This window comes from Chrysochloris asiatica, unplaced genomic scaffold, assembly GCF_000296735.1.
Source record: "Chrysochloris asiatica unplaced genomic scaffold, ChrAsi1.0 scaffold00174, whole genome shotgun sequence".
NCBI classification, from domain to species: domain Eukaryota; kingdom Metazoa; phylum Chordata; class Mammalia; order Afrosoricida; family Chrysochloridae; genus Chrysochloris; species Chrysochloris asiatica.
Window position 1 is genome coordinate 4,530,568 of NW_006408692.1, and position 26,644 is coordinate 4,557,211.

General features: G+C 44.3%; 1 protein-coding gene across 1 annotated transcript in view; it reads left to right on the plus strand.

The window, feature by feature from the left end:
• Positions 1–26,644, plus strand: part of ELK3 (ELK3, ETS-domain protein (SRF accessory protein 2)) — a 104,386-nt gene that overhangs the window by 46,368 nt on the left and 31,374 nt on the right. Inside the window, exon 2 of the mRNA XM_006871803.1 lies at positions 614–822. Within this exon, the coding sequence (XP_006871865.1) occupies positions 616–822 (207 nt within the window). The 5' untranslated portion in view covers positions 614–615. The remainder of the gene's footprint in view (positions 1–613; positions 823–26,644) is intronic.

Sequence of the window (26,644 nt, forward strand, 5' to 3'; positions counted from 1 at the left end):
CACTGACCTTCCTCAGCCTAACAGAGGGATCTCACTCATCCCCACTCCATCCCATCAAAACTGAGGGCTCTTCAGATAGCCAGTCTCTGTAATTGACTGGTGATGCCAACTATCACCTCCTGCTGTCTATTACCTACAGGCCTTCTTAAGCTGATGAACACTGAGACCAAGTCAAGTTGGTGGAGATGGACCTTGCAGTTCAATGGTTCTTGGTGTCAGATGCCCTGGATGTTGTGGTTGAGTGGCTGTGGAGTAGAGTCCATGAGGCAGAGTAGCATGGCCACTCTATCAAAGTTTGTTCCCTCTGCATTTCCATCTTTACAAGGGGGGGCTTGCAAAAGTTTGTGGAAAAATGGAATGAAAAGATAATGGAAAATTATCTTTTCTTGGTTGTTATCTTTATGAAATCACATTGCCAGGACTTTCTCTTCAGCGCTGCTGGGACTGGAAGAACCACCGATCTTCCATTGAGCAGCTGAGCACTTAAACATGTGTGTTTCCGGGGCTCCTTTCATTCCTTTCTAAATCTAAAGTCCCCCCTCTACCACCTCCCCTATGCTGTTAGAGTCGGGAGCTGGCCCAGAGCTCTGACCTGCTGTCTCTTCCTCCGCAGGTATGGAGAGTGCAATCACGCTGTGGCAGTTCCTGTTGCAGTTGCTGCTGGACCAGAAACATGAGCACTTGATCTGCTGGACCTCAAATGATGGTGAATTCAAGCTCCTCAAAGCAGAAGAAGTGGCCAAACTGTGGGGACTCCGAAAAAACAAAACAAATATGAACTATGATAAACTGAGCAGAGCCCTGCGATACTATTATGACAAGGTAAATCTTTAACTTATGGGAGACGTCTTCAGGGGGGTTGGGGGGGATGGATACCACCTTCACATTTCTCGTTGTTGTTGTTAAGTGCCATTGAGTTGGTTTTGACTCATAGCAACCCAGTATAGGGCTTCCAAGAAGCCGCTGGTGGGTTTGAACCACTGATGTTGTCGTTCCAGTCTAGTGCTTACTGTACAGTTCCACAGCAGGACTCCGGCTTCCTAGATGAAAACAAATACAGTGCACTATGGATCAAATTGGAAAAATGAAACAAGAGTCCATTTGTGCAGACATTCTTTTAAGGAAAATTGTGCTAGAGGGATTTTTTTTCTTTTCCCTTGGAAGTCATTTAGGGGTTATTAACGTGAATCAAAGTTTGTTCCCTCTGCATTTCCATCTTTACAAGGGGGGGCTTGCAAAAGTTTGTGGAAAAATGGAATGAAAAGATAATGGAAAATTTCCATGAACTTCATGAAGCCCGCGCTTAGTTGCTGAAGAACTTTACTAAAAAACAGAAATTACATGTAGGGAAGGTTTGGGGTTTCCCTGATCTTTGGTTGCTTGAGTAACAGATGAATGCTAAAATCTAGAAAGTCGGTTTACAGCGTCTGATTGCAGTTCACTCAGATGGGACTTTCCTGAGGAATGCTGTCACTTGGAACTAGTAACTCGAAGATACTGGGCCTCATTTGGGCTTTTTGATAGTTTGAGCAAGTTATATTAACAAATGGGTGCCCCGTTTCCTCATTTATAAAATGGGAATAATGATAGTGCAACCTCAGAATTGCTGTGAAGTTGAACAGTGCTTGGTAAGTGGCACATGTTTGAAACTTCATGGGAAACCCCCTTTAATTAGAAGAAAGGCTGTTTTCAATGTTTAAGACGTGGAGCTGAAGGAGAGTGTCTTGTGTAGTGGTAATGCAGCTAAGTTGTCAATCCCAGGATAGTTGAGGTGAGTTTTAATGCATTTCTAAAAATGCAGTTAACAGTGCCTACAAAATTCTCACAATTTTAGGGATTGGCCACTTCAGGCCTGTAATCATTGACCATTTCTGTTTGAATTTGTTGTTGCTGAATATTTAGCATCCTAGACTAGCAGCCATAATAATAGTAAGCTTTTGTTCTGGTTGGACTATTCACATTGAAAGGTGAATTAAAAACTGATTTAAATATTAGTTCCTGATCTATATTTAGTCCCTTCCTTTTGCCAGCCTCTTTGGAATTTAAGACATAAGGATTATACACTTCAGGAAGTGAAGAGACTTCATTAATTATAAAGTGTTCCTTTATACGATTGTAATTGCATATGATTATGTCACTAAAATGCTAAAGGTGCTTTCTTTTAATGCAGCAATTAATTAATCCTGACTTAATGCAAAGTTCTCGTAGGATATAAAAGCGCTGCTTGCCAATTGCACTGTCTGAAAGCCTCGCAGATGGTTTATTGTTTAGCATTTTTCCCCAGGTTCTAAGTTACACAATGGGAATTGGGGCCTCGGAAGGAAACCAGCCGTCGTCTTGCCTGCTGGCAGAATGCCTGAAAGCAAAGCTTTGAGACTGAAAAAAATGATAATTTCATTGTTTTAAATCAAGGGGTCAAAGAGGTCCCACTTCCATGTCTGTGACTCAGTGCACCTCTTCTTGTGGCCTGGACTTGGGACTAGTGAGTGTGTTCCTAAAGCATAGACAGAAATTGTGGGCTGGAAATGACTCCAGCGATTGGCCACACCAGTGCTGTTTAGACTACACCTGATCTCCCCTGGGTGGGTTTTAAAAATCTCTAGAGAAAGCCGGCTCGCAGTCTTTAGTCAACACATTCAATTATGTTTTGCATACTTTCTGTATCCAAGGGTCTGCCCTAGGGATTCTGTTGTTAAGTGCGGTCTGTTCTGACTCAGAGAAGCCCTGTCTAGGGTTTCCAAGGAGCAGCTGGTGAATTTGAACTGCCAACCTTGTGGTTCAAATCAAGCTTGTAGTCTAGTGCTTTATCCCACAGTGTCATACCAGGATCCTAGGTATTGTGCAGCGCTATAGAATCAGCACTGGACTTTGAGAACCACAAAGTTGGCAGCTCAAACCCACCAGTTGCTCCTCAGGAACTCTATACAGGGTCACCGTGAGTCAGAACCAACTTGACGGCACTTAACAACAACAACCAATCTCCTTCAAATGGGACAATGCCCCAGTGAGCCAGCTACTGATGTCATAGGCCTCATTCTGCAGGTAGAGATTCTGAGGCTTCGATCAAGAAAACTGCCCAGTAGTGGTGGAGTTAGGTGTGGAGGCCAGCTCACTCTCCTAGCCTGAAGGACACCCACACTCCCTTCTGGATTACCCATTGTCTTGGCCTCTGAACATTTGAGATCCATGTAAGCAAAGGTCATTACAACCTAAGAAATTATTGCTTATTATCAAGAGGTGTTACAAATAGTTTGCATTTAACTGCTAACCTACAGATTGACAGTTTCAAGCCATCTGGCAGCACCACAGAGAAAGTGCCTGCTGATCTGATCCCATGAAGATTGTTGATCTTAAGTGCCATCAAGTCAATTCAGACTCATAGCAATGCTGCATAGGGTTTCCAAGGAACAGCTGATGGGTTTGAACAGCCAGCCTTGTGGTTAGAAGTCCACTGCTTATCCGAAAGTGCCATACCAGGACTCCCCATAGAAATTAAAGTAAAGAAGATCCCATGGAGCAGATGTACTCTGTAACATGTTGGGTTGCTGTGAGTCAGAATTAACATGACACGGCCTTCCCTGGCAAACCTGGTAGGGTTGTTCCTTGTCTCCCCAAGTCATAAAGGTCTGACCACCAGGAGAGTAAATGCTCTAAGTTCCTTCTTCAGCACATATTTACATCTCTCATGCACATACAGCCAGCAGTTTGGAACTGTCGTATGAATTGTTCTCAGATGTCACGGAAAGCAACCAACCAACCAAGCAAATCCATTGCCATTGAATTGATTCTGACTCAGGGCAACCCCAGGTGTTACAGACTCGAAGTGCTCCACCCATAAGGTTTTCTTGGATGTAATCTTCAAAGAAGCCTATCACCAGGCCTTTCTTGCATGATGCCACTGGGTGGGTTGAAATACCAGTGTTTACGTGACTGTTGTCGTTGTTTGTTGCTGGATGCCATCGAGTCAGTACTGACTCATACCGATCTTACGCATAACTGACCAAAACACCTTGTACTCTTGCACCAATCTCACAATCTACCTACACTTGAGCCAGTTGCTCTTGCCACTGTGCCAATCCATCTCCTAGGGGTCTTTCTCTTTGTCACTGACCCTTCACTTTACCAAGCACTTCCAACTTTCATCATGGCTCAATATTCAATATTCTGGTGCTCCAGTGTTCCACTGCTATTCATTCATACGGTTTTCAGTGACTTAAATATTTGGAAGTAGTCTGTCTCTCCTTCTTCCTAATCTGTCTTCATCTGGAAGCTCAGCTGAAACCTGTTCTCCATCGGTGACCCTGCTGGTATTTAAAATACCGGTGGCCTAGCTTCCAGAACCAAAGCAACACACACGTCCCCACAGTACAGCAAACTGTCAGAGGAATGGTTGCTAGTGCAGTGAAAATCCTTTATACCACCCAAGAACCTTAAGATGGATCATTGCTGCTGTTGCTCATTGTTGTCCAGGTGATTCAGACTCGGGAAGACCCATAGGGTTTCCAAGGTTGTGACATTTTGGGAATAGACTGACATTAGAGCTGTCTTCCAAGGTTCCTCTCAGTGGGTTTGAACCACCAACTTTTCAGCTAGTTGTCACTTGAGGTGAAGGAAAGGAGACATGAGGAAGAAGAAGAAAGGGAAGGGGGAAGAAGGAGAAGAGAGGAATACAGAAATGGGAAGGGTGAAATAGGGGAGGAGACAGTGGACAGAAGAGAGATGTCAAAGGAAGGTTACAAAATCCAGTTATGTTAGCTTTTATGAGGAACACTTTCTTCTTTCAGTGTTATCCTTACGTCTATATAATCTGAACCACGTGAAGTTGCCCGTATCCTACCTCAGTTCTGACCCACAATAAATGGTGAGTTTATATGGTCCAGACTCTAACCTGAGCGACAAATTGGATGAGGCTCTATGTGAAGCTGAAGCGCAGGTACAAGTAGGAGGAGTCCTGGTGGCACAGAGGTTGAGAGCCCGACTGCTGCCCAGAAGGTCAACAGTTCAAACCCACCAGTCATTCCACGGGAGAAAGGTGAGGCAGTCTGCCTCTGTGAAGGTTTAAAGGGCATTTCCACTTTATCTGATAAGGTGACTATGCATCAGAATCAACTCTATGGCAGTGGGATTGAGTTTGTTTGGTTTCGGGGTACGTGGCCTTGCCCTGTATCACAAGAGTTTTTTATGGTTGCCTGGTACCCAGCAAATTGACCTCCTGCCTCTTGGAGTCCTGATTGTCTTGATCTCTTTCTTCCTCGTCCCTCCCCTCTCACGTTTCTCCCGGGTGTGCTCTGCCAGTGACAGAAACTGGACAACTCCCTAATACAGTGAACTCAGACTTAATGGCTTCTTCTTCTGTTGTCTGTCCTATCCTTGCTAGCGATCAGCTCTTCACTCTTGGCTGAAACTGCACATCCCCGTGGTGTATCCTAATAGGGAAATTTTCCTGTCAGGATAGACAAAGCATGAGGCCATCATTTTTATATGGTATGTGTCATATTTTTAGCCCATTCCAGAGTATTAAAAATGAGAAGAGATTAAAAAACAGAAAGTGGAACATGTGTGCAAAACTTAGCAGAAGGCTTCAGAGGAAAACGGGTCTGGTTTACGGTGGCAGGTTATCATGGACGTTTTAATGATTGTTCCTCAGAAAACGCTGGGGTTGCAGGTTATCATGGACGTTTTAATGATTGTTCCTCAGAAAACGCTGGGGTTTTTTCCTTCTGGTTTTAATAATAAGTTGGTTAGCAGAATGGACTCTGGGTCAGATTGTCTGGGTTTGAATTCAGCTACATGACCATAGGCAGTTTAACTGATCTAGCTAGGTCTCTGCTTCCTTTCTGTAAAATGGGTGTTAATAGTGGAATTTATAGAAACCCAGGATCCCTGGTAGTGTAGTGAATGGAATACGAGCTGGGCTGCTAACTGCAATGTCAGCAATTCGAATCTACCAGTCGCTGCTTGAGAGAACGATGAGGCTCTTTGCTCCTGTAAAGATTTACAGCCTTGGGAACCCTCGGCAGGGTCTCTATAAGTTGGAATCAACTCCACAGCCCCCAGCTACCACTGTGACCATAAATACTGAGGGGCCGTGATTATTACTGGGCATTAAGAACAGTGCCTAGCACATGGTAAGTGCTGCAGAAACGTTGTTGTTAGCTGCCTTTGAGTTGATTTCCACCCACGGTGACTCCATGTATGTCAGAGGAGATTTTTCATGACTGTGACCTTCCAGGAGCAGACCACATGTCCATCTTCCAAGGCATTTCTGGATTGGTTCAAATTGTCAACCATCCCACGAGTTATTGAGCATGTTAATGACCGGCGCCACCCAGAGACTCCCTTACATAAGCATTAGCCAGAATGATAATGTTGTTGTTAAGTGCCATGGAGTCAGTTCCGACTCATAGTGACCCTGTATAGGGTTTCCAAGAAGCGGCTGGTAGGTTTGAACCACTGACCTTATGGCTAGCAGTCCATTGCTGATCCCACAGTGCCACACCAGGACTTCTAGCATGATAATACAGATAATGTTTTCCCTGTGGCTAATTTGAAGAATTGAGACAAGTGTAAAAGGAAATAAAATTCCTTGTCCTGCTTTCCCATGCAGACACAGGGAAGGAGGACCCACTTCCGGAGTGACCAGGAGCACTCTGGGTGACCACAGTTTCCTCGCACAGCTGCCTGATCATGTTAGAGGTGGACATACCTTGGTGTATTGTGCTGTGCACTATTGTACTCCTCAGATACCGTGTTTTCTACCATTTAAAGGCATGGCAACCCTGCGTCAAGCAAGTCTCTCGGCATTGTTTTCTTGACATGTGCTCACTATGTGTCTCTGTGTTGGTAATTCTCACAGTATTTCAGACTTTTTATACTGTACACTTGACAGACTGCAGTCTTGTGTAAACATAACTTTCATGTGCACTGGGAAGCCAAAAGATGTGTGCAACTTGCTTTATTACGTTGGTCTAGAACTAACTCTGCACTGTTTCTGAGGCCGGCCTGTATTTAAGTTGTTCTGGAAATTTAGCTACTTAGATGCTTTAATATTTAAATGACTCTTCCTTGATCCCTGGAATCCAAGATCCCATGTTCTCTATGCACCCCTGTGGAAGCTCCATTAGTGGCCAGCATCCGTTATGAAGTTTGATCCATTGAGGTTAGGTCTGGTTGTCGCTCAGTCTCCGATCCGAGTCTCTGTTGATTCACTGGAAAGTGTGGGTAATAATAGCACCTTGCCCTGCTCCACCCCCACCCCGCAAGATTGTGTGAAACTTTAATCCTTGCTCATGACTTTTTACCGCAGAGCATCTTAATGATGTTAACATAGCTGTCTTCTTTACACAGAGTTCTGGTGTGTTGATGCAGGATAAGCACTGGACCACAAGGTTGGCGTGAACCATAAGGTTGGCAGTTCAGACCTACCACCCACTCCTTGGAAACTTTATACAGGATAGCTATGAGTCGGAAACGACTCAACTGCACTTAACAACAACTTCTTTACACAACCGTGTTTTCTGACAGTCTTCTGGCTTAACCTCTGCTGCTGTTCTGGTATCCTGCACCTGGTCTGGTAGATATTAGCTGCTCAGTAAATGTTGAATCAATGAACAAATGGATGAACAAACAAAGGGTTGTGTACCATGGAGGATAGGGTTTCCAAAGCTGTAAATCTTGGCGGGAACAGAAAATCTCATCTTTTCTCCCAACAGAAAGGCTGTTGTATTCGAACTGTTGACCTTGCAGTTAACAGCCCAGTGTGTAACCCACTATGCCACCAGGGTACCTTATCCAGATATGGATCATTTATATACTGAAAGTTACCATGTAATAAGTGCTGAACTTAAAATATAATCACTGCCTTAGTGTACGTATGAGGGGGCGGGGCTTCAGAAGGCTCATAGAAAAATGGTGTTAAAAAAGAATGGAATTTTTCCAAAAACATTTTGAAGCCTCCTTGTACATATGAGGATAAGCTTAAAAATATTGCTACAAAATCATAGAAACCTTTATTAGACAAAAATAACAAAATGTGAAGCTGTTACTCCTTAATATATCCTCCATTTAGATCTAGACACCTCTGAAGGCAACATTTTCATCCCTGCTGTGGCTCTGTGGGCTAACGCATCAGACTGCAAAGCCATTCGAACTGTAAGGCTGGTGGTTCAGGCTCACCAGCTGCTCCTCAGAAACCCTGTACAGGGTCATTACGGTTCGGAGCCGACTCGATGAAACTTTAACAACAACAACCCTTCCTTAAATAATTCTTTACTCTTCAGTTTATACTGTATCAAAATGGCAGTTTTTTTATCCTCAGAGGACTCAAATTGTGTCCCTTTCAAATGTTCTTCAAATTTTGGGAACAAAGGCAGTCTGAAGGGGTAAGATCAGGGCTCTAAGGTGAATGAGAGAAGGTTTCCCAACAAAGTTCATACAAGACAGCCTTACGATCCTCAAAACCAGGTGCATGTCATGATTTTAAAAAAATCCTAGGCAAGACTTTCCTGGCCTTTTTCTCATTTCAGTTTTCTTGAAACTTTATCTTAATAAGCCCCTGGGATCATCCTGTGTCCTTCAAGAAAATCTATCAAGATAACTCTTGGGGGATCCCAGCAAACAGTCACTGTAACTTTCTGAGCTGACTTCTCTGCCTTGAATTGAACTGATCAGCAGATCTCCTTGGAAGCCACTGTTTTGCTTGGAAGTTTTTTTTTTTTTTTTGAAGGCACCCTAAGGAGATTAAAACAAGTATATTAGTGAGAGAGCTTGATGCCTCCATCTACTGATCACAGAGACATATTTAGGCACTTTGTTGGAAGTAACTTCGTGCATGTGTAAACTTGAACTCTAGTTGTTGGTAAGTGCCATCGAGTCAGTTCTGACTCATAGTGACCCTGTATAGGATTTCCAGGAAACAACTGATGGGTTTGAATCACCGACCTTGTGGTTCAGAATGAGCTTGTAGTTGAGTGCTTGTGCTACAACCCCCCACCAGGACCCCGGAACCCTAGTAGTAATACTTTTAACATTCCCTTGTGTAATTCATACAGTGTTGGGCTTTCATTTAGATTTTCAAAATTACACTGAATGGGAGAGCTTTAGAAATAAAGCAAATCCTTATAGAAAGCTGTTCCCTATGATATGCATAGCAACTAGATTAAACAGCAGGTATGAAGTGGATTCAAAGCCAGGTATGAAACGAGATTTCACACCAGGTGTATGTCATGATGTGTCATGATGTGTCACTGTGTGTTAGGCACTATAGTGGCTTCCTGAGGTGGAGACAAAGGTGAACAACTTGACCCTGACCTTAGAGTGGTTCAGAGTTGCTGGGAACACATCCGATCCCTGACCTGGACAAGCGATGTTAATGGGAAGCTAGGCTGACTCTGATGGCACCCACACTGGGCTAGCCGTGGGTGAGCTTAGCATCCGTTGTACATCGGCATTTCTGTGGGCCCATTCCACAGGTTTTAGGAATAGCAGAGGGAGCAGGGTTTTGTCAAGTACCTACTTTCCCCACTTAAAGCTTTTAAAGATGTTGCAGGACCAACCCAGATAGAATTCCAAGAGTGGAATGATTCCTCAGTCCAGAAAGTACCATGTTTTATTCCCATGGCATAATACTCAGGGAACTGCAGGCAATGATAAGACATCTGCCCCTGAGTCTTTGAGGACTAGAAACTCAGGCAGTGCAGACCTGAATCCAGTCCTTGGGTGGTGCAGTTGGTTAACTGAAAGTCTACCCTGTGGTACCTCGGAAGAAAGCCCTGGAGAATTATTTCTGAAAAATCAGCCAGTGAAAACCTGTGGAGCACATTGGATTGCTCGGTGGGAACTGGTGAAACAGATCTACACAGGACATATAGTCTGTACCTGGGCATTTCAGAACCTCCTTCCACCAAACAGTTTCTTTTCCTCAGTCTCGATTGAAGCCTTAGGAATGGGTTTGTTGGTTGTAGTTGTTTGAACTTTTTGGTAAGGGTTTCCACTCCAGTCCCCTACCTCCCCCTTTAGGTTTAAAATGGAGTCTTCCAGAAGGTTAACAAGTTTAACCTTTTTTTCACCTCTTAACAGTGCTGGGCAGAAACACTTTTTCAGTCTTTCATGTTAGGGAGGGGTTGGCCCTCAGAGCCTGCCTGTAACCTATTGATAACTGCAGACGCACCTCATTGGCCCAAGTCTAATTGGTAGGAGGAATTTTTGGAGTGCACTTCCTGAATACAGTCTGGTTTTCCCCTACTGTGTAAGTTACACATCTGTGTCCTCTTGATTTGACCCTTTCATTTCTGCCATTTCTTCAGCTGGCCAGCTGTTCATTAGCAAACATAACACTCACACACCTTGAATAGCTCAGTAGCTGCTTGTGGGGACAGACCTGCAAACTGATAATAAAATTGGAACAACGCTTGCCCACAATGCTTCCAGGACCGAATGGAAGGAAGTGAAGGCAGAAAGAAGGTTTCCAGACGACAAGACATTTGAGCCAGATCTTGAAGAAAGAGGTTGAGTTTTGCAGGCTGAATAAAGCTTAGGAAGGGGACTTCATGACCAAGATAGGGAACGGTATTTGCAAAGGCAGGGAACTGTAAAAGGTTTATCGTTCTCAAGCATGGATGGGCCACATGGAGTATTTATTTAGGAAATAAAGCTGAAAGAGATAAGATTAGAAAAGTGAGTGGGGATTGGAGCACAGCCTGGCTGTTGTTCACTGACATTGAGTTGGCCCCTGACTCATCATATACAACGTAACAAAATGTTCCCTGGTCCTGTACCTTCCCCACAATTGGGTGGGGACACTGTGCTCCATAGGATGCTCTTTATCTATTGGTCAGAAGTAGATCACCAGGCCTTTCTTCCTCATCTGTCTTAGTCTGAAAGCTCTGCTGAAGCCTGTTCAGCATCTTAGTAGCATGCAAACCTCCGCTGACAGAGAAGTGGTGGCTTCACATGAGGTACACTGAGTGGAAATGAACCCTGTTTTTCCATGCTGTTGTTATTGTTGTTAGGGGCCATTGAGTTGGTACTGACTCATAACTGGCCTTCTCTAAGACTGGTTCCTCCTGACAATGTCCCCAAAGTACGAGAGATGAAGTCTGCCATTCTGACTTTTAAGAAGCATTCTGGCTGTACTTTTTCCAACACAAATTGATTTATTCTTTTGGTGATCCATAGTACTTTGAATTTTCTTCTAACACCATAACTCAAATTCATCTTCTACGTACGGTGTTGCTTAGTCACTGTCCAACTTTCACACGCATATGAGGTTACTAAAAATACCATGGCTTGGGTCAGGCACACCTTAGTCCTCAACCTGACATCTTTGTTCTTGAATAATTTTGTTCTTTGTCTAATGCAATACGTCATTTGATTTCTTGACTGATTGCTGCTTCCATGAGTGTTGCTGGTTGATTTGAACAAATGAAGTCTTTGACCACTACAATCTTTTCTCCATTTATCTTGATGTTTATTTGTCCAGTGAGGAATCTTGTGTTTTTTATGTGTGGTGCAGTGAAGCCGCCATGCCTCTAGGGCCTTGTAGATCATGCTAGAAGAGTTGGAACAATATAGTGAGGGCACGGGTGAACCAATAAAGGGTCATAAACAAAATAGCACCACAATTAGATTTGTATTTTAGAAATAAAAATATTTACCCCTCTTAAGGAGCCCTGGTGGCACAATGGGTTAAGTCATGAGGCAAAAGGTTGGTGATTCAAACCCACCAGAGATGGGAGAGAGCTGACACTGTCTGCTCCTATGAAGATTTACAGTCTCAGAAAGCCTTTGGAGCGATTCTGCTCTGTACTATAGGGCTAGAGTGGGATCTGACTTGGTGGCTATGGTTTGGTATCCTTGTATTCTTGAAGTTTCCACTCTGACCCCTCCTAGCCCTGAGCTTTTTCTGCCACTTAACCATAAATCCATTTTTCTCTGCTAGATAACTTGGCCTTATCACACTGTCTGCATCTCTGTTTACAGGCCCCTCTTTAGAACTGCTCTCAGGTGGAAAGGGAAGAGGGTGGTATCTGGTGGTGGTCTAAGTTGGGCAGCTGTCTCTTACATAGACTCTGTGTCATTAGCTGCCATTGAGTTGTCTTGGACTCATGGCCACCTCAGATACAGTCGTGGCTGTGTGCCGTGGCGTCAGTTCTGACTCATAGTGAGTCTGCACAGGGTTTCCGAGGCTGTGAATCTTTACAGGAGCAGAAAGCCTCATCTTTTTCTCATGGAATAACTGGTAGTTTCAAACTGCTGACGATGTTAGCAGCCTGACTCGTAACCATTATGCTACTAGAGCTCCTTGACCTCAGGTATAACAAAATGAAATGTTGTCCAGTCTTACACCACCCCCATTGGTATGTTTGAATCCACTCTTGTGACCATCCACCTTGTTAAGGATTTCACTTGCTTTCGCTGATCCTCTTCTTTATGAAGTTTTTAGCAATTGGTCCTCCTCCTGACATGTCTGAAGTAAGCTAGCCTAAATCTTACCATCCTTACTTGTAAGGAGCATGAATTTTCTAGATTGCTGCAAGAAGAGACCTGGAAGCTCATACAATCCGTGTTCCTTTTCCATCCAGCGGAGCTTTTGTCTTTATTGTTGTTGGCGGTGAACATCATCCCAGGAGGAGGCTGGAAGTGTTGCCAGCTCCTTTCTCATCAAGAGATGAAAATGGTGATATGATGAGAAATCCTCCCGTCTCCACAGCAACATCCCAGCTTGTCCTCACAATGTACCAAACAATTTTTATTTAATTGGAGAGGGTTTAAGGCAGAACGGTCAAGACAGAGTCATTGGCCGCATATTCCTGGAAGTAGAATGCAACACCTTCTTCACTTAATTGGATAATGCATTTTAAATTGGGTGTACAATCACAACACGAATATGTTAGTATTATTAATACTACATAGCTGAGCTCAACTGCGTGGGCCAAGAAGCCTGGCCCTGGCGGAATTCTTTAATTCCCCCAAAATAAATTTGGGGAAGATGCAATAATAAACTGCTAGAGTAGAGAAAGAACACAGTTCAGCAAGTGTTCATGTCCTGGAACTTTCTAGAGCACCTTTGTTGGTTGGTTGGGTGTGAAATTTCATGGAAGACCCTTTTACCCTGGACTTGAGGGCATTTTATGGGTCAAAAATACCCTCTGTGTTTAGCCTTAGGCCTGAGTGTTGAGGCTGAGGTGTGCTTTGTTGGGTGTTATTTTTGAACTATAGCAGATGGCAACTGGGCTTTGCCTGGGGGCCCAGGGAATAGGTAGGGCTTTTTCTGCAAGTTTCTGGTCCTAGAAACTGCCTAGAGACCTGGAGGGTGACCGAGTTAACACATAGAGGTCTTCCAGTTTGGTCACATCACCTCATGAGATAGCAGTTGGCATCAGGGCCCAGGCTGGGAGGGCTTATGGGGGTCACTGCAGGGATGTTGGGAGAGGGGCACTATGTATACATTGAAAGTACCACCAGCTTGCGTATGCTTTCAAGCCAGCTTCCCTGTGACACTCAGTGTTCCCCCAAATAGAGCAGTTGCTAGGAAACAAGGGTGAGCCCAGTGCCTTGGGAGTACCGTGAACATCCATGTTGATGAGGATGCTACTGCAACTGAGTGTTCAGCTGCCAAAGCCCTGGCTACCTTGCCAGATGCCCTGATGTCAGATTGTTGCCCAAACCCACACTGACCCAGGTCTGCCAGTGTAAACGTTCCTGCTCTGGGGCTATTAACTGCAGGAACATGTAGTGGTTGTGTAGGCTATCTGACAAAAAAACCCTATCATTCACATCATACCACCCACCACCCACCCACAGCCCCAGCTGCTCCTCTGTATGGCTGCTTTTCCGCCTAATGCCTGCGCCTCAGCATCTTATCCAAGTTCCCACCTCAAATGTCTAACATAAACAAGGGGAGCACACATTGACTGAGCATCTGCTTGAAGTCAGGCACTATGCTAGGTTTATTGTTTGTTTACATGTTAACTCATTTCTCATTTTCTAATTCTCTTAGATCATCTATCCTCATGGTGGGTATTGGGCCCATTTTAGAGGTAAGAAGACTGAGTCTCAGAAAGCAACAGAGGCAAAGCAGCTAGTAAGTGGTAGAACTTTCATCAGTCTAAGAGTCTAGACCTCCCAGGCCCATGCTTAGGATTTATAATCTGGAGGGAGCACATTGTTGCAAAGCTATGGGGCCAAACATGAATCCTATCTTCCTAACACTGATGGTTATAACCTCAAGGACAGGCAATAAGATGAGATCAGGCCTCCACATTTGTTGATCAAAATGATGACAGAAAAACTGCTGGAGGGTCTCTCTGAGCCAGCTAAAACTGGCTGACAACATGAGGTGGTGGTCTGCTTGGCTGGGTGGTCCAGTCAACACACCCAAATCATGTCCCTGTGACCCAGAAACACTCCACACCTCAAAATGGTGCTTTTGTAAGAGCACCAGACCCTCTGCCTGTGAGTCTCCATGGCTCTCTGTGGCCTCCAGGGAAGATGCCAGACTCCCTTCACCATCTGCTCTTCTGGCTACCCCTCTGGGACCACCCTATGTCCCACCACCGTCACCCAACATCTACTGGACCCTCGGCATCCCCTGAACACCCGGGCTTCCTGCCTGGCCAGCTCCAGGTCATTGTTTAAATTCAGCTGCCCTTTCAGAAACTCCTCCAGCTGATTTCTCTGCCAATGGCCTCCCCCTTCTGTGTTCCCTCACGGAGTGGACTTGTTTCTCCTGCTGTCTGTCGCTAGGCCCGCAGTACTGGTTTTTCTTATAGTTGCCAACACTGCTCTCTGCAGTGCTGGGGGTATGGTAGTGGAGAGCGAAAGTTGGGCAAATGGATTAAAGAACCAGACACATTCCCAGGTATAAGAGAAGGGAATAGGTCATCTTGCAATGTTAGCCTTGGGGAGGATATCAGGAACCGTGTTGCCCTAGTTCCTCCTCCTTCAGTGGGTGAGGTGGTTGTGCAAGGGGATTGGTGGCAAAGGCAGGATGAGATGGCACTCTCAGGCGACTTGGCTCCTGATACCCTCACACCATCTGCCATCGCAGCAGGCTGCCCTTGGAAGTGGGAAGGTCGCTCTTAGCAACTCCTCTACCCAGCAGGGGAAGTGAGAGATTTGTGTTTGGGGAGTAGTTTTCCTTTTTTATTTTCTGAACACTCCAGAGCCCTTTGAATAAAAGCATAGCCCTTGAGTGTTGAAAGAGGGCTGGGAGGAAGACAGGACTCCTGGTCTAGTGAGCAGCAGCAGTGAGCCAAGGGAGGAGGGTGGAAAATACTACAGAAGTCCAGGTTACGGTGTCCTGCCAGGCCCGCAGGATGGGGCTTCTCATCTTAGCCCCCTCGAAACACTATCTTGGTTAAAGACAGAAAGAGTGAGAAGCCCTAAGGGTTTGGTGAGAATTCATACTGCAGCTTACCTGTGTCAGAGAATAAAGAAATCTTAGCACAAACCAGAAGTCAACTCCCCATGTGGTTGTGTGTGTACAGGAGTGTACACGCTCCACTCCTGAGCTTCAGAAGGACGTGCGGCTTCCCCCATCCCATGGCAGTAACAACGTGAAGGGCAGGCAGCCTGTATACCCCGGGAGAGTACGGATTCCATCCCTTCCCTGCCCTTCTGGGTGGAGAAGACTTTAAGAAGGGTTGTGTGTGCATTTCCTTTGTAGTTGTAAGTTGCTGTTGAGTTGGCTCCAAATCACGACGACCTTATATGTAACTGTTATAGCAAATGACCACAAACGTGTTGTCTTTAAACAACAGAAATTCATTCTCTCACAGTTCTGGGGGCTCCAAGTTCAACAGCAAGATGTGCTCCCTCTGAAGCTCTAGGGAGGATCCTTCCTTGCCCTTTCCAGTGCCTGGCACCAAACAAACAGACAGACCAGCTGCAATCAAGTTATTTCAACTTATGGTGACCCCTGTGTGCCAGAATAGGGTTTCCAGTGGCTGTGATCGTCTAGAAACTGATTGCTAGGCTGTTCTTCCGAGATGCCTCTGGGTGGACTGGACCTTTTTGATGAGTTGCTGTTGTTAAGGGCCGTCGAGTCGGTTCTGACCCATAGCAATCCTAAACAGGACTTCCGAGGCTGTAAATCTTTACGGGAGCAGAAAGCCTCATCTTTCTACTGTAGAGCAGTTGGTGGGTTTGAACCACTGACCTTGTGGTTATAGCAGCCCAATTGTTGGCCCACTACACCACCAGGTCTCCTTTCTGTAGGAAAGTGTCTATGAAATCTGTGGTGAGAAAACGTTCACTTGTTAGAGAGAAGGAACGGTAAGCATGACTCCTACGGGCATTACTTGTTCTAACTTTGGCGAGTCAACAGTTCAGGTTTTGTGTCAGGAAAAAGTGAGTCAGACGTGATCTGGAAGGAAACCAGAACAAAGCGCTGAAGACAGGATGTCAGCCAGGAAGCTGACAGCTTGCAGACCGGCCCCTGCTACTTACTACTCGGGCAAATTCAGCTCAGAGTCTCAGCTTCTTCATCTGTAAAATGGGTACCAGGGCCCCTGCCTGCCTTGTAAACTGTTGTGAGCAATGAGATGCTATGTAAGCCCTTTGGAACCTGTAATGTGAGGTTCCCATGGAAAGAGTTGGTTTCCTTAGAGACAGACTGAAGTGAGCGGCCAGTGTGATGTAACAAGCGTCCTATACCATTAGATCATTGCTGAGTAGGCAGAAACCTACTGCAGGCGAGGACATGTTTTTGAAACTTTATATTGTAGAATTGGTAGAATTCTTGACTATTATGTAGAAGAGCTGGGTTCATTTCCCAGCCAGTGCACCTCATGCGAGGCCACTACCATCTGCCAGTGGAGGCTTGAATGTTGTTATGATGAAGAACATGTTTTTATAGAGCATCCACACTAAAATAGACTAGGAAGAAAGTCCTGGTGATCAGCTTCCGAAAATCAGTCAAGGAAACCTATGGATCATAGCAAAACATTGTTCAGTCCACAACTGATTGTGGAGATGGGAAAAACCAGGCAACGTTTTGTTCCATTGTGGGTGTGGTCACCGTGAGTTTGGGTCAACTCAATGGCCACACGATTGGGATGCTTATAGTATTTATTGATCCTTCAGGTGAGGCTATGTTTTTATGTCCATTTTAGAGCTGAACAAACTGAAGACTAAATCCAAACAAAACCCACTTCTGTTGAGTAAGTGCCTACTCATAGCGCCCCCTATAGGACAGAGTGAAACTGCCCCCACAGTTTTCCAAGGCTGTAAGTCTTTACGGAAGTTGTGTGCCATACATATCTTTATTCTGAGGTGAGGCTGGTAGATTCAAACTACCAAGCTTTTGGTTACAAGGGAGTGCTTTAACCATTGTGATACCAGGGCTCCTAACTATAGCCTCTCACTCCAAAAACCAAACTCACGGTCATCAAATCGATTCAGACTCATAGCAACCCTGTATAGGGCTTTTGGTATTATAAATCGTTACAGAAGCAGAAAGCCTCATCTTTCTCCCCGGAGCAGTTTGTGGGTTTGAATTGCAGACCTTGTGGTTAGCAGTCCAGTGCTTATCCTACAACACCATACCTACTGTAGTATAGAGAGGTTAAATAGCTTAACTAAGGTAATGTGAATCTAGGAAAATTAATTGAAAGATATCAAAAATAAAATGGAACACATAAAACTCGATATCCTAGGCATCAGTGAGGTGAAATGGACTGGTATTGGCCATTTTGAATCTGACAATCACATGGTTTACAATTCTGTGAATGAAAAATTGAAGAAGAATGGTGTCACACTCATCATCAGAACATATGAAACTCTGTCCTGAAGCACAATGCTGTCGGTGATAGGATAATATCCACACCCCTACAAGGAAGACCACTTAATACCACTATGATTCAAATTTACGTACTAACAACTAAAGCCAGTGATGATGAAACTGAAGAATTCTACCAACTTCTTCAGTCTGAAACTGATCAAACATGCAATCAAGATATATTGATCATTACTTGTGATTGGAATGCAAAGGTTGGAAACAAAGAGGAAGGATCTGTAGTTGGAAAATATGGCCTTGGTGATAGAAACAATGCTAGAAATCTCATGATAGAATTTTGCAAGACCATTGACTTCTTCATTGCAAATAACCTTTTTAAACAACATGAAAGATGACTATGCACATGGACCTCACCAGATGGAACCCACAGAAAGCAAACTGACAACATCTGTGGAAAGAGACAGCACAAAAGCGCCATATCACCAGTCAAAACAAGGCCAGGGGCAGATTGTGAAACAGACCATCAATCGCTCATATGCAAGTTCAGGCTGAGCTGAAGAACATTAAAACAAATCCACAAGAGTCAAAATATGACCTGGAACATATCTCACCTGAATTTAGAGAGTCATCTGAAGAACAGATTAGATGTAATAGACACCAAAGAATGAACACCAGAAGAGTTGTGGGATGACATCAAGAACATACAGGAAGAAAGCAAAAGGTCATTAGGAAGACAAGAAAGAAGGAAAAGAACAAAATGGATGTCAGAAGAGACTCTGACATTTGCTGCCCAGCATAGAAATGCTAAAGCAAATAGAAGGAGGTAAAAGAGCTGAACAAAAAAGTCAAAGGTCAGCTCGAAAAGACATAATCAAATATTTTTTAAAATATGCAAAGACCTGGCATTAGAAATCCAAAACGGAAAAACACATTCAGCATTCCTCAAGCTAAGGGAACTGAAGAAAAAATTCAATATTGAAATATTGAAGGATTCTGTAGTCAAAATATTGAGTGATTCAGGAAGTATCAAAAGAAGATGGAAGGAATACACATATAGTCACTGTAGCAAAAAGAAATGGTCAACGTTCAACCATTTCAAGAGGTAGCATATGATCAAGAGCCAATGATACTGAAGGAAGACTTCAATGAAGTCCAAGTTTCATTGAAGGCCTTGGCAAAGAACAAGGCTCAAAAACTTAATGGAATACAAATTGAAATCTTACAACAAACTGATGAAGCAATGAAGTCACTCATGCACCTATGCCAAGCAATTTGGAAGACAACTACCTGGCCAACTGACAGCAAGGGATCTATATCTGTGACCATTCCAAAGAGAGGTGACCCAATGGAATGCAGAAGTCATCGGACCATATGATTAATATCTCATACATGTAAAATTTTGTTTAAAGATAACCCAAAAATGGCTGCAAATGTACATTAACAGAGAACTGCCAGAGGTTCAAGCCGGAGTCAGATGAGGGGCGAAGGATATCATTGCGGACATCAGATGGATCTTGGCTGAAAGCAGAGAATACCAGACAGATGGTTACCTGTGTTTTATTGACTATGCAAAAGCTTTGAATTAGTAGATCTGACAAACTAAGGACAATACTGTGGAGAATGAGTCTTCTAGAACACTTACTTGTGCTCATGAGGAACCTGTGCATAGACCAAGAGGCAGTTGTTAGAACAGAACATGGGAACACTGGATGGTTTAAAATTAGGAAAGGTGTGTGCCAAGGTTGTATTCTATCACCATACTTTTTCAATCTGTATGCTGAGCAAATAATACCAGAAGGTGGATTATATGAAGAAAAACATGGCATCAGGATTGGTGAAAGACTCATTACAGATGATACTACTTTGCTTGCTGAAAGTGAAGAGGACTTAAAATACTGATGAAAATCAGAGAGCACAGCCTTTGGTATGGGTTGCACCTCAATATAAAGAAGGCACTAGTCCTCACCGTTGGACCAATAAACAATATCCATATAAATGGAGAGAAGATTAAAGTTGTCAAAGACTTCATTTTCTTCAGATCATCCATCAACATCCATGGAAGCAGTAGTCAAGAACTTAAATGACATATCGCATTATGCCAATCTGCTGAACAAGACTGCTTTAAAGTGTTCAAGAGCAAAGATGTCAGCTTGAAGACTAAGATACATCTGACCCAAGCCATGGTATTTCAGTAACCTCATATGCATGTGAATGTTGGACAATGAATAAGGAAGACCATAGAAGAACTAATGCATTTGAGTTATGGTGTTGGAGGAGAATTTTAAAAGTACCGTGGTCTGCCAAAAGAACAAACCAATCTGTGTTAGAATAAGTACAGCCAGAGTGCTCCTTGGAGGCTAGAATGACCAGACTTGGCCTGTCATACTTTGGACATATTATCAGGAGGGACCAATCCTGAAGAAAGATATCATGTTTGGTAAAATGGAAGGTTGGAGAAAAAGAAGACGATCCCTAACTAGATGGATTGACATAGTGGCAGCAGCCGTGGGCGCAAACATAGCAAAGATGGTGAGGTTTGCACAGGTCTGAGCTGCATTTCGTTCTGTTGTGTGTAGGATCACTATGAGTTGGTACCAACTTGATGGCACCTTAAACAGCAACAAGTTTATCATAAGTATAGAGGTACTGGATTCAAATCCAGGTATGTCCACCCAGAGTTCTTTCCATTGTAGCATCTGACCCTCATGTGAGTTGCTGCTCTGCCCTGTGTTCTCTGCAAGCCCTTCTGCTCCCCCAAGGATAGGAGGGGGGTGCTGTAACTGGGTTGTGTGTCGTGGATATTAGCTTCCAATTGTTTTCCTATCACTCTTGATTCTTGGATGTCATGTGACTAGAGGTGGGTTTCTGATACCCAGTCTGCTGTAGGGAAACTGTTTACTCCTCCAGTGCCCCTGTCCTCCCTGGTGCCTCATGTCCCATCAGAGCAGGTAGCTAGTCTACCCTGTGGGGTGCACAGAGGGAGTTCTATTTGTAGTTAAAGAAGGCCTAGGGAAGGTTGGGCTCTCCATCACGAGGAGCACAGAGCATTCTTCTTTAGCTAGGAAGCTGTGAGCCTACTGTTCTCTGCAGTGCAGAACCCCTGGCTGCTGGCGGATTTGCTTCTGTTGTGGTCTCTGTGCTGATTGAGGCTGTTTCTGGGCGAGGGGCTGGTGGTGGAACAGAAAAGGCTTTCGGTAGGTGGGGTTTAAACCTCAGCTCCACCACTTCCAAGCTGAGTGATCAAGATCAACTTTTTAGAGCTAATTTATTTTTCTTAACCAAAGCCTTTATTTGACAAGTTGCTGCTGTCGTTGTTAAGTGCTTTTAAGTAGATTCTGTCTCAAGAGCGACCTGTATAGGGTTTCTGAGGAGTGGCTAGTGAATTTTCACCGTTGACCTTGTGGTTCAAACCTACCTTGTGCTTCAGTGCTTGAGTAATACATATTAAATTCATATTTTAGAATTTGAAAATACAAATGTGAAGACATATAAAATCACTAGCAGTCCTACCATTGTTAGACTTTATTTTCTATCTTTTGAGATTATTGTTTAGTCCTTTTATTTAAATACATGTTATTGTTTCAGCAAAGTCACAGGGTCGTCTCTTAGCTGCTGCTTTGTTTTTTACCCAGCTTACATTTTAAAGATACGGAAAGATGCTAGCACTATATTATCCTCCTCATATTTCATTGTATGATTCACCAGATACTTCATTCATCCCTTTATGGTCAAAATAATTGGAAAGAACCTCACTGTCCAACCTAGAACCTTGACTAATCTTCATCTTTAGAATGGGTCTGACAGCACCCAACTTGTCAGGGTGGTTGTGTGTGTAAAGCACATACTGGTTGTCCTTGATGTCATCTGCCGTCAAGCCAGCCCCCCAACTCAAGGTGAGCACATTCACAACAGAACAAAACTGTGCCAGTCCTGTACCATGTCGTCCCCAGGATCGGTTGTAGGTCAGACTTACAATCTTGGTTTATGATCCATTGAGTTGTCATTGGCTGATTTACTGGAATTAGATTGATGGGTCTTTCGGGTCTTTCTTATTAGTTCATCGTAGTTTGGAATCCCCACTGACACGAGTTCAGCATCATGGCAGCATGCAGGCTCCACTAACGGTCAGGTAGTGGTTGTATATGAGGTGTATTATCTGAGAGGTGAGGATTCCATGAATGCCTTACAACACATGGTGGGTTTTGGTGTGTGTGCCATCCAATGAGTTCCGACTCATAACAACCCTGTATAGGACAGCGTTTCCGAGAGCCACTGGTGGGCTTGTGGTTAGCAGTCCAGTATGGTGGTAGTTTTTAAGTGCCATCAAGTTGGCTTCAAGAAGGGGGCTTCAAGAAGTTCGTGGAAAAATGAATTACAAGATAATGGAATTTTTTTGAAGCCAGGCCTTTCTTCCAAGATATTTCTGAGTGGACTTGAACCTCCAACGTTTTGGTTACCAGCCTAGTGAGTTAACATCCAAGGACAACTCTGAACAACAGCCTGGCAACAGGTCTGGGAAAAAAGGACAGAGAGAGGGCCTTTCCAATAAATACTTGTTTGACCCTATCACAAGGGTTGTTGAAAGGAGGGGTCCCAAGCCACTGTTGAGTTCAAATGCCAACCCCATCTCTTATTAGTCAGAAACCTTAGTTTCCTCATCTGTAAAACGGGGGCAGATGGGACTGAATGAAATAATCCAAATAAAGCTTAGAGGCCAATGGTGGATCATCCACACATGGTAAGCACACAATATATGCTAAAGTATTATCATCATTTTAATAATCCCATTTTAGTAAAAACAAAATAAACACAAACACCACCCTCTGTCAGCTCCAATGACAATGTAATCGTCACAAATTAGAGCTCTTAGAAGGTTCTGAAGATTCCACTTGCTTTAACCAAAGTTTTGGGCAGCATGCATGCTCAGTTGTATAGCAGACAGAATTACATCTGGTTTGCATATCTCAACCAAGGAGAGAGAATATGATGTTTTAACCTAGTTGAGTCCAGACAAGAGACACAAGGATTACAGTATATCACGCCTAACACTGTCAGCATTTGACTTTGACTGTGAAGCCAACTTCACACAATCCAGTTAATTGGTGGTGGGGGTGGGGTGTGCTCAGCCTGCAGGGAACAGCAGATGTGGATAGCTGCTGAATCCCAGGGCTCTGCTGAGACTGCAATCACAGCCGACAACAGAGAGCTGCACGTCAGACCCTAGAACGTGGTGCAAACACTAGCCAGACCCCCCAGCTGATCTCTACTGTTCCCAGATGCCTCTCAGTGTTGGAAATGTGCTGCCCAGCTTGGTGGTGTCATATCAGGGCTTCCTGGGTGAGGGCGATGGGGAGCTGTTGGTTCGGGGTGCTTGCCAGGAGCTTCAAGTTCAGGTCTGAGCGGACACACTGGACAAAGGGCTTATTTTGGGCATGTTCATAACATTACTGGAAAATGCCCTACGTACAAGGAAGCAGTAGGGAGGAAGGGCAAAGGGAAAAAGGCCAGCGTTTCTGAGGGCCTACTGGCGTGGCACTGTGGGTTAATGCACTGGACTGCAAGGTCATTCTGAATCGCAAGGTTGGTAGTTCAAGCTAACCAGCTGCTCCTCAGAAACCCTATACAGACTCGCTATGAGTTGGAACCAACTTGATGGTTTCAAAAAAAAAAAACCAGCCATTGAAAATTCTATGGTTCAGAGTTCTACACTGACCCACATGGGATTGTCAAGAGTCAGAATTGACTTGAGAGCAAACCGGTTTTATTTCTTAGGAAGAAACCTGTTCTTTCTCACTTGGGGAGCTGTGACGTTTCTCAATCTTGAGCATACGAAAAGTTGTAAATCTTGAGCTACGAAAGTTGTAAAATCAGGGTTAAGGGGTCTGGCAGTTTCTGGAGCCCTCCAAATGGTGGAGAATCAAAGGAGCTAAAGCCGTCACCATGGGGCACCCACTGTGGGTCTGAGGCCTCTTGGGGCCAGGCCCAGCCCCTGCAGAGTGGAGAGAAGTCAGGTTGGGTAGGAAGTCCAGACCAGAGTGGGCATGCACAGCAAAGATTTGCTGAGCAAGTGGCTGATTGGGTAAATGAAATTACAGGTCATTAAATACTCATAGGAGGGGTGAGGGGTCTGCATATGGTCCCAGTGCCTCGGGATTTACTTCTGTTTAAACATGCCAACAAAACATTTCAATTTCATACCTGCAGGTCTATACATCGGATGCATGCCCTAGAGCTTAAAATCTCCTCCTCCTGCTGGGGTTAAACCTCTGGCTACACAACTAGTCCTTTCTCCCTAGAGAACAAGTCAACTAACACTTTGTTATCTTCATACTACCCTAGTAGTGTATCACTAAGAAGACAAATACAATTAAATGTGCATCTTTTTGTTACCTAGCACCTTAGATCATACTTTAAAAATCATAATACTTATTCGCGATATTTCTGATTTATATACTGTGGTATAATGAATTACCTAATGTCTCTTCTAGCCATAGTCTGTCACTCCCACCAAACAACATTTCTGTCCTTCTGGGGTCTGGGAAGGTACTCATAGGGTGACAAGATTCAGAAATGAATGTTACCAGAATTCATTGTAACTGAAAAGATTAACGTGAGTATAAAGTGAACCCTCAGAAGCAGCGGGGAGGATTTCATTACCATTAAGGTAGGAGAGCCAGGAGTGGAGTGTGTCCTTTGGACCCCAAGATCGCTGTGCATTGAACCTCCTCAACCCAGGGACAGAACGCTCTGTGATATTGAAGGAGTGGCAGAGAAGCTGCAGCAGCAAAACCAAGATCTGGAGCAGTGGCCACCCAGCCTACCCAGCAAGTACAGCTGAGTGACCTTGGGCAGGAAGCTTGCTTATAGAGTGGGTACCTCCAGGCACTTCAGTTGGGGAGCTAGGTTTGCTGACCCAGGGAGCTAGAGCTGAATGTCCTCAGGCTGAGGCTTATGATGGAGTGGTGTATCCTGTGGGCATTTATTAGCAACTGACTGGAACAACTGTGCCTGAGCATTTTCTGATCCTGTATTGTAACTTCCCTAAGAAGTTCCCTAACTTCCCGCAACTGTGAGTATAGGATCTGAGCTCTGTGTGACCACTGTCCCGAATTATTGAACCCAGAATGAGTAGACAGCGCCGTGAGAGGAATGGTTGGTGGCACACATGTTTTTCATTCTCAATCTGGGATGATTTGCACATGGTTCTTTCTTCTTCAGAAGTAACGAGAAATCAGCTCTGACTCTGTGTATTAAAATACACCCACGGATATACCACTTTTTGTAGGTGAGCTCATAACCTGCCAAGGCAGCATATTTCAAACAAACAAACAAACAACAAAAAAAAAAAACCTTAAACGTAAAAACAAGCAAAACTGAACCAAATCTGTTACTGTCAAGTTGATTCCAACTCATGATGAGCCCTTGTTTGTTACAAAGTAGATTGTTCCATAGCAATCTTCACCAAAACAGGTTGCCAGACTTTTTTCCACAGTGGGTTTGAACCGCTAACCTTTACGTTAGCAGATGAGCATAAACCATTTGCACTGCTACCAGGAAAGCCAAAGGAAATGGCAATGTGACCTTCTCTTTAGGCGTTCTCTGTTCTGTTAGGGTGAGATAACCGAGGGGCACTGGTGAGTTGGGAAAGGACTCTTCAATGCATCTGCCATAGTCCTGCCGCTCCCCCCCCCCCCCCCCAAAGGTTTCCTGCACTCCAAAAATGCAGACTTGGATGTGGTGATGGTCGGGTGCATTTTGGTACCTGGTATTCTACCACTTGGTGTGTGCTTAGATAGATGTTGCTTGCCTGCCCCACCACCCCCAGAAGTTGGTTCCATCCTTGCCCCCTGTAACCACTGTCAAATGCTGGGTGAAGAGGTCAGTCCTCTGTTGTAAAGATGCTTTCAATGGGCGATGACCATTGAAGAGGCTGCTTGACTGCAGGAAAAGAGAAACAGATGTGTTCAACTGTCTCTAAAACTCCTCTGGAGCGTAGCTGAGCTCATCTGGACCCAGGCAAGCATTTGTCAGGTTACCAGGCAACTACAAGCAACAAACACTCGTGTGTCTGGGAATGAAGGGGTGAAAACCAGGCTTTTTCTGAATGTCTTCATCTCTTGTCATAATAAAAGTCTCCTGTCCAAGAACTCCTAAGTTCTGGGCTGATCAAGTTAGCCCAAGTGCCTGTACCCAGTCTCCAGAGTGGCCTAGAGTGCTGAAGTCAGACAGCCCTGGGGCCGTCCAGTTTCCCTAGTACTAGCTAGGATTCTGGGTAACTTCTGCTCCCTGGGACTCCGTTTGTTCATCTCTAAAATGGGGATAGCAATTGTTCTACCCTCTGGAGAATTTAGTGAATTAGGAGTTGTCAAGTTCATAGTCTAAGGCTGACAGATAATGTGAAGGCAGCAAATAGTATTTCCTCACATTGACTGTTTCCTGAGCAAATCCTTCACAAATACTTGGAAGAGGAATCTCTTGGAAGCACACTTCCCTTTGGAGACATTGGCGTCATCAGTGTGTTCACTGTCTACTTGTCCAGCTACAGGCATCCTGGTAGAGCGAGGAGGCTTTCCTTACCAGCTGCCCTCGGACGAGCAATTAACTGCTCGGGGCTGTTTCTCTGAGCTACTGACTATCAGAGTCTACCATCCTTTTGTAATTCCATTCCCAGCCTTCAGCCCATGCAGAGGTTTATGAACACACCTAGCAACTATCCAGTGGTTTAAAAAAATAACATTTTATGGTATGTTCAATGAAGGTTTACAGGGCAGTTGAGGTGCCCATTCAACAATTGCTACACGTTGCTCAGTAACATTGGTTACATTCTTCACACAATGAGTGAGCATTCTCACAGTTTCCGTTCTGGTTATTCTGTTTCCATTAATTTAGTCTCCCTCCCCCTTCCAT